The sequence below is a fragment of the Orbicella franksi genome, chromosome 7, assembly GCF_964199315.1.
Source record: "Orbicella franksi chromosome 7, jaOrbFran1.1, whole genome shotgun sequence".
In the NCBI taxonomy this organism is placed as follows: Eukaryota; Metazoa; Cnidaria; class Anthozoa; order Scleractinia; family Merulinidae; genus Orbicella; species Orbicella franksi.
Window position 1 is genome coordinate 9698750 of NC_138151.1, and position 11790 is coordinate 9710539.

Consider the following 11790-nt stretch of genomic DNA (forward strand, 5'->3'; position numbering starts at 1 on the left):
ATCATTGAATAAAATTAGCTCTCGGACTTTCCCGAGTACTGTGTGATTGCTCTGTTTTTTGCCAAACGTTTCCAGGCTTATTGTTTGTTGGTTGGTTGGTTGGTTGGTTTTGCTTTACAATCTGTCTAATTCCGTGTTATGTGACCTCTTGTTGAAATGATCAGGCGTTTGAAGAAGAGAGAGAGATGGGGAGGAGAGGGGTGGTGAAGAGGGCGATGGTCAGTGTTCACTACCTGTCGAGAACTTACTATGGCAAGTGTTAAATTACAATAATCATCAATAAAAGAAGAAAACAAAAATGGTCAATAAAAGGACGATTTTAATTGTTTTCAACCGACCAGTCGAAAATGAATGGTCAAAACGTCGAACTTCATTGCCAATTGTTCATCATAACTTTCGTAACTGTTTAACAATGCAACAGTAAGCATAGTAAATATTTAGACGTTTTTCTGTTTTAATTTCGAGGGAAACGACCTTATTAGAAATCTCGGAAAATACGAGGAAAAAAGGCCTTTGGAAAGATTCCAAGAAAATACTGTTCAGATACAACATTGGGGAAACGACAACGCAACAGCCAACCTTGAATAGTTGTAGAACTAAGAATGAAACTTCTGAAACGACGAGTCTTCAATACGAGAAGAAATCTGAGGCGAGTCTCTTCGCGCAGTGGCTTGTGGGACCTCTTGTGTTTGTTTTGCCCCCAGCATGCTGAAGTCCCAATACGAATGCGAGGTTAGACTCGTTCAAGATTTCTTCTCGTTTCTAAAGTGGTGAATTGTTAATAACACAACGCGCAAAGCTTAACACAACGTACATTCCGCGACGTCAAGTTTGCTTGACGTCAACATTTTGTCACGCTATACCTGTTTGCCAACCTGTACACTGCAGAAAGAATAACCAACGCTTTTAACGATTCTTGAAAAAAGTTTAATTGTACAATGGGCGAAGTATCGAGGAATCAACAGGATTCAAGTTCATCGCTAGGGAGATTTTTCGTCGCCATTTTTTCGATGGTCTGCAACAGCTCCTCTTTCTTGAGAAGCAGGTCACTAATCTTGCTTTCTCGTAACTCAAGCTTCCTTTGAAGTATGTCGTCATCATATACCCAGCATTCCTCGTGATCATTGGAAGCTGATGAATCGGTGTCATCGTTGATTGACAAGTGTGACCAACTGACGTCACCAGTGACGTTGAACTTCGCCGGGAGTGGCTCTGCGTCGCTGTCCTCTACGTCGTAATAAGTGACTTCACTCTTGGCCGAGATGTTTTGTTGCTTTTCAGCGATAACTAATGAGGAAAATAGTAGCCTTTATTTTGTGGTGACTAAGAAGAATTTCCGGGATTTTTTCAGTCCTTCTAATTTGATGAATCAATACCTCCACTGTTTTACAGTTAATGCCACAATAATGACATTAAAAAAACGCCCAATCATTGGTTAACAAGTTATGATCATTTTCTTGACTTGCAAGTTACAATAAAAACGGTGTGACCTGTTAAAAAACACCCTTAACTGCGTATAACTAAAAAACCGGTTTCTCATATTTTTTTTGTTTAGGATTATGGCAAGATTCAACTTTTCACAAAGTTAAAAGACTTTAAATTTTCGTAAAATTAAAGTAGTTGTGAAGCCCCTCGCATGCACAATTTTTTTTTTTTTAAACTTGGCAAAAAATTTTATTTTTTAAAACTAAAAAGTAAAAACGGAGCTCTGGATCGAGTTCATCCATGTATACAATTCCTATCAGAGTTCCATATATACAAACTCTTATAGTACGCTTTGGTCATATGCATCGCGCGGAAAATTACAAACAAGAGTGCCAAATGTGTGGGTGGCTGAAACACAACTCCATTCCAAGCACACTGAAATCGTTTTACTGTGATAATACTGTGATAAGTTGCATTTTTTTCGGTGTGTAGCCGGTTTAAACATGACTTCTGCATTCTACTAAATTAGCATCGGATTAACATTGGAAACTGAAACACAGCGTGTGGGATCGTGAAATGCAAGTTTTCACCACTTTGAACTGATCTCAAATCGTTAAAGAGTGTTTAGGGCAATTCTAGCCGATGGAAACGAAAGTATTTAAAAGCTTACACAACCTTTCATTCAAACAATTTCTTACCTTCCATTTTCTCTTGATCTATATTTAGCGGAGGCGGTAGATATTTCCAAACCACCTTCCTCGGCAAAGATTTGCAGCGTCTCTTGGCGGATAGACCATTGAACACACCGTCTGCTTGCTTTCTCTTCGGCACCTCTTTGCTGTCATTAACTCTGCGGTGATTCTTGGACCCGCTTCGATTGAACGTGTTTGTTAGAGTCTCGTATTCGAGCTTGTCTTCGTTGTTCCTGTCTGCCGATTTCACCAAGATGTTCACGTTTTCATTGAATTCCTGATTATCTTTACTGCCCGCTAATGGTTCAGAGTGAGATCGAAGAGCATCAAGTTCGCCTTTCTCCTCAAAAACTTTTTCCGAAAGTTCTTCGTCGGGTTCTGTTAACACTCCACGTGCAGTTGTTTTAGAATCGCTTTGGTCATGATCTATATCGGGCGAGGAATCACTGTAAGTGGACACCCCGCTCGAGCTGTCTTCTTCATTCAAAAGCCCCAGTTTCTCAAACACGTTCATTCTTAAACCGTTTCCACACAGATCCCCTTTTGGCTTTTCTGAACTTAAGTATTCTCTCGTAGTCGTGTTAACTCTAAACTCCGCTTTCCAATCTTGAATTCCTGCATCAGCCATTTTTGCACGCTCTGTCATCTCCTCATTTGGCGTCAATGGTGAAGTTTTGACAGGTGTAGCACTCAAAGGGCTTTCATCTTTTCGTACACTTTTCCCTCCTTGTGAGCCGTTTCTAAGTAGCCCAATCTCTCTTTGCAGCATTTCTATCTTCTTAAGAAAGCGTGCTTTCTTGCGTTCTGATTGCTCATGTTTCAGTCGTTTCTCTATTTTATTGATTTTTCGCATGCGATGCGAAATTAGTGCAGTTTTCGTTATCTTTAAGGGTGGTATATTCGACGAAGTCGAGGCACCCTGCTCTGTCGTTTCTTGGCGAGGAGACATTAAATCTTCTTTTCCTGTTACTGCTGATCTACTTGTGCACTCCTGAAGATCTGTGTTTGATAATCCTTCAGCAGGGGTTGCGGATTCGGGTGCACTCTCTGACAACTAAAAATATTGTGCTTCGTTTAGCGCAGCCCTTGAAACTCTCCCTTTCTCGCCCCATATGAGGTATTGAAGGAAGAGTTTACTGTTTTATACATGCACGGAATACCTCAGTGATACATGAAGTGATCCAAGCTAAACACAGGTACACCATTGGCAACTTACTGTTTTAGTTATGTTTTGTTTTCTTGTTTATTTGTTGTTGTTGTTGTTGTTGTTTGATTGTTTGTCTTTTTTGTTTTGGTTTGGTTTTTGTTCTCGTTTTATTTTTGGACTGTATACTCTTTTGCTCAAGGCCTAAAGGAGTTGATAAAGCCTCCTGATTCGTTACCTGCACACAGGTAACGTTGTCGAGCGCGCAAGCAGTTTTCGTCCATCACATCGTATCCAATTTGCACCATGTCGCCGTAATCAATTTTCGAGTATTCGACAGCCCGTTCGCTTTTATCTGATTAGATAACACGATCCACGAACTCCATGAATGAGTGTTCAAGATTTGCGAACAAATGCGGCTGTTCTATCGATTGGAGTGTGTGATCTACGTTCAGCTGGATCGAGGACGTGAAACAAACAAAAAACAATTGAGCAATCTGGGACGAGCGATAGACACGAAACTCATCGGAGCTTCTGTTTACGTACCGAAAGGTTACGAACATCAGGAACGGTTTCCGAAGATGTGTAGAATCCAGGACTCGCGCGCACTAGCCAAGCGCGCATAAAACATTCACATTCGTGATCAATAAACAGATGACATGGCAGGAAAGAAGGACGTAATCCTTCAGGGAAAGATCATGGGACAAACTTATGTTGATGAGATAGCTGTTACATGCTTCTTGAATTAGCTATACTTAGAACAAGTTTCATCATTGCCTTACTCTGATTTCGCAGTGACCAATCCCGAGAAATTCATGAAACAAAGAAGAAAAGTTCATTGGAAAACCTTTGTCTTTGTTCACTAGTCATCGCTAACATGGCGGCGGTGACATCAAACGCATAAAAACCAAGAAACCGGGGGAGAGACGCCAACCTCGATCCCAGGCTCTTTCTCCTCTCTTTGCCTTGCCGTGGGAGGAAAGGGAGAGAAAGCCTTCAATCGAGATTGGAACAAGGACAAACTCAGCTTACCTTCACGCTTTCGTCCTCAGTTGAAATGCATTCAGATTGCTTTCCAAACTCGTTTTCATCAGAATCGAGGCTTTTTCTCGCATTATTTCCCAGGCTGCAAACTTCAGAAAGAGGATTAATACTGCCAAAGTTCTGAACAGGACTTGAAGAGGACAGATCTAGAATCGTGGATATCGAATGATTAGTTGGCTTTTCTACGTCGGTGACATCTTCAAAGACATTTTTCGCTTCTGCGTGAGGGTTACAATGGCAGTCTGCTGTAGCTTCACTGGTGTTAGATTCCTGATACCTCTCAGCCATCGAGTGCACTGAAATGATCTTCGGAAAGTCACCATGATCGTAAGCCACACCGCCGAGCAATCTTCCAAGTCTGTTCTCCGTGGCTGTGTCGAGATTTGCGTGATTTGGGGCAGCGTGATATCCTGTGGCGATACATCCGGTATCGTTACGTTCTGTAGCGTGATATCGCGAGAAGTGAAATGCCGCGGAGGAAATGTTTCCTGGTTGATGGAAAGCGGCGTGGTGAGTCACTTGTGAGGCTAAGGGTACAAAAATGAAAACACAATTATAAAAAGGTTTAGAAACAAAAGAAAGGTCTTGATAGACTGACAATGCGTCATCGTAGAACCGTCCTCTTTAATTAACCCTCGGGCGCACAAGGGGGCGGAGGGTTGGGAGGAACCCAAAGTTGTAAGTATTTTGAGAGCATGATTTATTCTCCGATGTCGAAACTTTCAGTGGCTGTCCATTTATCCCTTGCGGAAAATTTGATGTGTCACCTGTTTCTTCACGTCATTTGACATTGCCATAGAAACCGCACTTTGACATATGCAGGTCAAACCAAATGCCGGATTAATTGCCCATTAATTTATGTTCTGCTCTGACTTTAATTTTTGAGATCACGGTGAAATCCAAGATGGCGGATCAAGATGGCCGATTCAGTGACGTTATGGCCAACAAACCACGTAACAAACCTCTAGTGACGTAATGCCATCCAAAGTAACATGGCCTGTGCCAGTAAGGTGGCTCATACCCAGTCCGCGGTGCCAAAGGCGTGGCCGCTTGAAGGCTTGTTTGGGAAAATTGAGAATTCGTCCAAGAGGAAATGTAAGGCATTGGTAAGCCAGGGGGAAGAGTGCTTTCTACTTCTTTCAACTTCTTGAAGGAACAGGTATCACAAGAACACAGGACTTCGCTGCAAGGAAAATGTACAAGAGAGGAACCCATCAGAGTGAGACAACGATGTCATGTGGCGATGGCAGGCTTAATTGAACAGGAACAGGATATGTCAGATTGAAGCCTCAAAATTACTAATAGAGGTAACTCTCTTATTTTCAGCTGGTTGCATATATTGTCGCAGCGAGCACCGTAACCAAGTTTTCTCTAAGGGTATGAATTGTATCTAAGCAAAACACGTGACGAATTGCAATGAAGCAATAATATAGAATGATGTAGCTAATTACAGGTGTAAATGTGTGAAAAGTTCCATAGGACAGGGATAAGTATTGCGTAAGGTTTCCGCATAAGCAAGAGAAACACACGCAGACGCAGTCAGGCGCTGCTAAGTAACACCTATTGCCAGGACATTTTCCAAACAAAAGGCGCTAATTACCAACATCTTATTACGTCTGCGTAAGTTGCTTATGCAAGCTTATGCTTATTAACAAAACGCATTGCAACCACACTAGAGATACTCTTGCTGCAGAGACAGATTTTGCATGGTGTACTATTCTAACCGTCGCAGCTATGATAAAAGAGTATTGGCAAGAGATGGAGAGCTTGAGCAAACTACGTCAACAACAATCGGCAGCGTCGTCAAGCAAAAGGTTTAGGGAGAAGTACAATACTCTTGCACGTGCGTTATAAATCTTGGTACAGTTTCTTAGCTGTCCTAAAAATTAAATGACCAAATTCGGCGTATTTTGAAGACTGTGAACCACAACCGCTGATTTTTCCTACTTGGAACGGAACAGTTCCTTTGCTTGTCAGTGAGTTTACTCAAAATGACAACAAGAACGACCCCAAACAAAAGGCTTAATGAGCAGAACAGAGCCTAACTTGTATCATACATCTGGGTAGATTTCAGTATCCGTCCTATGCGGAAAGTCAACAAAGTAGAACGTTTTCGATCTGGAGAACGGCAGCCACCACGGCGAACTACTTATATTGGTTTTCTATTTAGGACTAAACGTTGTCTTTACAAGGTGAGAGGAGGATACCTTAGAGGTTCATGAAAGTTTTAAGAACTGGTCGGTCTGACCGTCGTGGTTGCGTTAACACCCTTTTTGTTCACAATCCAATGAAAAACATAGTCTCGATCACAAACTGTATAGTACAGTACATAAACTTGCACAAGTCGACCTTCGCTAAATCCTTGATCATCGCCTGTGAGCAAAGTGAGCGGAAAACGATCTAAAAGGCCAGGGAAGTATTATTGGAGGGGACTTAGAAAGTCTATACAGTATCGATCCACAAACAAATCGACCTAAAACCGTAAGACCAAACTCGAACATGAAATGAGAAAATATTGAAACTGACCATATACGGCCGGAACTCCAGACAAAGCACCCAAAACTCGAAAAAGAAGCACTTGAAATTCTAAAACGAAGGACCTAGAGCTCGATAGGGAAGCACGCAAGATCGGAAAACGAAATAGCCAAAAACCAACCAGAAGTCGAAAGGAAAAAAAATCGAAAGTTAATTTTAAAAAATCAGAAAATGAAGTAAACAAAGCACTAAAACTAGACGAAATTGAGACATTCGAAACAACAATAAATAATGTTAACAATAAATACATAAATAACTTGAGAAGGAAGAACAAAAAGAATAATAGCTGAATAATAATTTATTTTTTATATAGCGCTATTTACAACAAAAAGATCAATAGCGCAAACACAAAACCATGACGAAGTACATGTCCTCCCCATAAAAATTAACTGGGCGTGACTGTTGGAAATTTCAAAAGGAACCCAAAGCTTATTGAGTTCGTTTATAAAGTAATTTTATCATACTAACTGAATTATGAGCTCGAGATTTGTATGTGAGGCCCAAGGCCGAATCAACTATCACCTCCGTACAAATAGATATTGAGCTAAGCGGGTTAGCCGCGGTTACAGTAGGAAACTTATCTGCGCAATTGTGTTGCGACACAAGTTGCAAGAAAAACTACCATGCGTGAACGCAACGTTTTCGTTGCGGGAAGCGGTAATTTTATATTCGATTTTTACTTTTCACCGGACAGCGTTTCAGCCAGAAACACTGTAAGAATTGTTTTGTGTTGGCCAGGGGTGACTGAGCGATGTTTCTAGCACGTTGCACTAATTATGTTAAAGCGCCTGTAGGAGTAAAAAGCGATGTTGCTTTATTTTGTGAGACAATACTGTCATGTAAGTAGATGTTGGAAAAATTAGTAATCAGTCCCCCCCCTTCTGTTAGGCACCCCCCCCCCTCCCCGCTACCCCCTATTATTCCAAGGTCACATCAAAATGTAGTCAAACAGCCATGTGAGAAAACTCGTCTTCTCGCAGACGGCTGTAATCGTATTGCATATTTCCAACAAGACAATTTTTCCGAGGTTAATAGCGACGTCCGCAAACGCGCTTGACGACAGCTAGAATATGAGATGATTGTATCAAACCAAATGGATCGCAACGTCAAAATTAGCTTTGTGGCCGAGTTTTGAGCGCAGTTCGTTTACGAAAGTCTGCCTGCTTCGTGACACTGTAGGTCTTCGTTTGTTTTGGACATGTATGCTACCGGATACATGCACTGTAAATATTGAAGAACTTTAACTCGAAGATCTTGCTTGCGCGGAGCGAAAAATCGGAGAATAATCAGCCGAGCAAGGATTGGCGTTTCGAGAAACAGCGTAATTAATTCTAACGAAAAAAATATATATATATAATTGCTGGTAAACGCCTCCCAAAGCGATGAGAGCCTGTGCAGTAACATGTAGGAAACATGAACAGCATCAAAATATGTTTAATTAGGTGTAGTGAAGCCTGAATTTCAGCCGCCTCCTCCGCTCGGTAAGTGACTTAGCGAGCGGAGGAGAAGGCTGAAATTCAAGCTAGGTGTAGTGCCGCTCACTTTGTTTCAGATCATGGTCAAGAAAGATTGACCATAATATTCTGCGCGAGGAACTTCAAACATGATTTAACAATGCTGGGCTTGGGAGTCGATTTCCTTTCTTCAGTGTTGGCCGGCGAGCATAGGAGTGCCTGATTGATTCAGCCCAGCTCGTTAGCTGGAAGAAGCATAGAATTTAGAGACTTTATACCCTTGCTTTATAGCAAGCGATTTGTAATGATGACTCAATGTTCATATGAAACTAACCGTAGAAACAATTGAGTTTAGCGCACGTTTCTCAAACCTGGAAAATGCAGAGATATTGTTCACAGGCTTGTCGCTTACCTTAAAAGTCCGCCGAGAGTGGAATCTTCAGGTTCAGATCTTGATGTGCTTTCAGACACATTCGTCAAGCCTGCAGTAACAAACGACATTAGTTCTGCAAAATGAACCGCCTTTTCCACATCAGCTCGACGAAAACCTTAGTCTTGAGTATAAGAAAGTGACGAGGAATGCGGAATGTTTCGACAAAGTGTGATGTTTGATTTCGCACGTGTCCGTTAAAGAATGTTCCGACAACGACCTCATCAGAGTAGTTTTGACCCGACGAATCAGAAAGTGCCATGTTAATTATCTAATCACAAGTGTCAACGTTACAAATTGACAATTCCCATGTGTAAAACCCAATTTCATTAGATGTTGCAAGTTTTCACGGTGGTAAAGATGTCTGCTTTTTCTCATTTGGCAACAAAGCTATCTGTGGCTATGCAATCGCTTGCAAGAGAAGAGACTCACAAACTTTCGCAATCATCATTAATTGTGAGTTTTCTTGTTTGGTGGGGGAAAAGACAGACCTGACCCAGTTACATAATCGGTTTCTCGCGAAAAAAAACCTGTCTGTTACCGGCCCGAACTTACTGAACTCCACTGTAAAACAGACAGGCATACACTAGTTTTTAAACGGGGAAAGTGAAACCTTTCAGTTTTGAAAGGGTGGCCTTCATTCTCGCCGGGTCCCAGTCACGCAATTTAGGTCAGGCATCTCACGTTGCGTGATGATTCACCCCGCCCTACGACCACCCCTGTGCGGCCACCTCGTTATTACGTCCACTTTATTCTGGCTGGAACAAAAGCTCAGTCTGTTAATTAATACGATCAGATTTTTGTGGCCCACCGGACCGGATTATATTATAAACGGGGTTCCACTGTACTACAATAGCTGAAATGGAAACGAAAAATGCTATAAACCTATTAATTCGTTTCAAACATCTGTCCTTTTTAAGTAAACAAATTCAGGGATAAGATTTGACAAAGTTTGTCTCCTCACAGGTAAGTTGTCTTGGCTTCCGGCTGTAAAAGTATTTTCATTCGTGGATGCATGGTCATGGTTGTTTGTATTTATGAAATATCCAGTGTACATCCGCCCCCTCCCCTCAAAAAAATTCCCGATCTTTTTGAGGGGAGGGAGAGAGGAAAACCTGACGCGCAAAGCGCGATCAGAGCCGGAGAGGGAGTCGCTCTAGCCTGTGAGCAGGTTCATCTTTGAGTCACGCGGGCGAGCGGCGAAGAGGAAAGGGATCCGGCGAGAAGGAGTCTGGTGAAGAGGTTTCTCGTCTCGCGGCTTCGCGGCTCGAACGTGAGCCTCGTCGCAAGCTAGAGCCCCTCTCCCTCCGATCGCGCTTCGCCCATCTAGTTTTCCCCTCGCCCTCGCCCTCCCCCTTTGAACGCCTACTGACGCTGTCACTAACTAACGGCCGCCTTTCTACAACGACTTAATTTTGGTCCCGGTGGACAGTTCGTACATTCACTCTTATTTTTAACCTCTCTACAACGACCACCTCTCCACAATGCAACGGCAAATAAAAAGGTCACCAAGCTTGATTCGTACTACGCGAAGTGGTTCTCAGTTTCTGTTTCTTTGTTTCTTTCTTTGTTTGTTTTGTTTTCGGGTTGTTTTTCTCCCTTTCCAATGATATATTTTCGGTTGTATTATGTATTTATAAGCTAAAATAAGCATTTAAAAAAAAAATACATCTTAAATGTTGCACCCCCAAAAAGGGCAAAGGCCCGTTTCTGGAAGGTCCCGAAAGGTTTTCGCAGCCGAAAAACCGTAGCAAAATCCCAAACCTTTTGACTACCGAGCTATTTTATTCATATATTCTTAGTACGAACAGAGGCTCTCTACATACAAGAAGTTTCAGCCGTATACACCTCTCTGTCTTTAAGTAACGATTAACAAAATGGGGCTTTTGGGGCCCAAAAAGATTCCGGGGCTTTCGAGAAACAGGCCCCAGGTGTCATATTACACCCTTACCTTAGCCTGCAGTACAGGCGGATTAGCGGGGTACACGAGCGCGCGGCGAGAAAAATCCGCCTGTCGATTGGTTGCTTTAAGCCACGTGACGTCATACGCGAGAAAAAACAAGATGCGTTTGATTCGGGTGACAGGCCTACACGGACTCCTACGCCGGCTCGTGACATTTCTACATTTGCCGTTCTCACATAAATTCCAGGCTCTCAACCTTTCATTTTGCTCTTCACTTGTTTTTGAAAGGCATTTAATGTTGTGTAATCAGGGTGATTTTTTTAAAAGTAGAGTAGAGCCGTCGGTCAGATCAGAGCTCTGCAGAGTTTCAGTTGTTATCTATCGCTTTGTAGAGTTTGACACCTCTGTAATTTGCCATGTGCCGAGTAGTGTGGTTTGTCTTGCCTCATTTCTATTGCAGAAATGTACGTTTATTGCAGAAATGTATCTCTTTAATTATTCGCTGTCGGTGATCAGTCGGTGATCATCAATGTTGATTACTTGCATTCTACATTGTCATGCAGTGCCCGGTTGTTAGATTAAAACTGTGTTAAGCTATATGGCTGTTTACCACGGATCATTTTTAGCTTTGTCCCGCGTCAATTTAGTTAAATTTAGGTGTTCACGTCTGTTGACTGTTTTGCGTCATATATACATTTGTAAATTGGTTATTTGAGGCATTTTTTCGCGCCACGGTAAATTGAATTGCCTTATTCCCTCTCATTCTTTCATGTCAATCATTTCAAGGGGGCGGTAGAGCATAAACAATAGTTTGAATACAGGAGGATTTTTCTCGCCTCGCGCTTCGCGCCCGCTCGTGTTTCGCGCTAAAGCCCTCTAATCCGCCTGAACTGCAGGCTACCCTTACCTCGGCTGTCTCACTTTACATTTTGATTTTTCTCGTCCAATTCCCGAAACTCGTAGACTGTTCACAGCACTCTGTTCTCTTGTATTTTCATGCGATCGTTGAACGCGTGGATAGAATCGCGAAAGAACTCGACGCCAGCGCAGAGCGGGATTCTTGCTCGCTTCGCTTCGCTTGCAAACCGAATCCCCAGCCCCAGTGCGTTTCGCTCGCATTTTCTTTCGCTTGCGCGTACATAGAGAGGCTGCGAACAGTCTAC

The 11790-nt window shown here is 42.4% G+C and overlaps 1 protein-coding gene across 1 annotated transcript; it reads right to left on the bottom strand.

The window, feature by feature from the left end:
* Nucleotides 1–16: 16 nt before the first annotated feature.
* Nucleotides 17–8963, bottom strand: LOC145491955 (uncharacterized). Its single transcript, XM_081471257.1, has 5 exons — nt 8707–8963; nt 5268–5488; nt 4294–4832; nt 2124–3171; nt 17–1287 (listed from the first exon to the last, which is right to left on the bottom strand). Exons 1-5 carry the CDS (start codon nt 8793–8795, stop codon nt 959–961), a joined length of 2226 nt encoding a protein of 741 aa, XP_081327383.1. The 5' UTR covers nt 8796–8963; the 3' UTR covers nt 17–958.
* Nucleotides 8964–11790: the final 2827 nt, after the last annotated feature.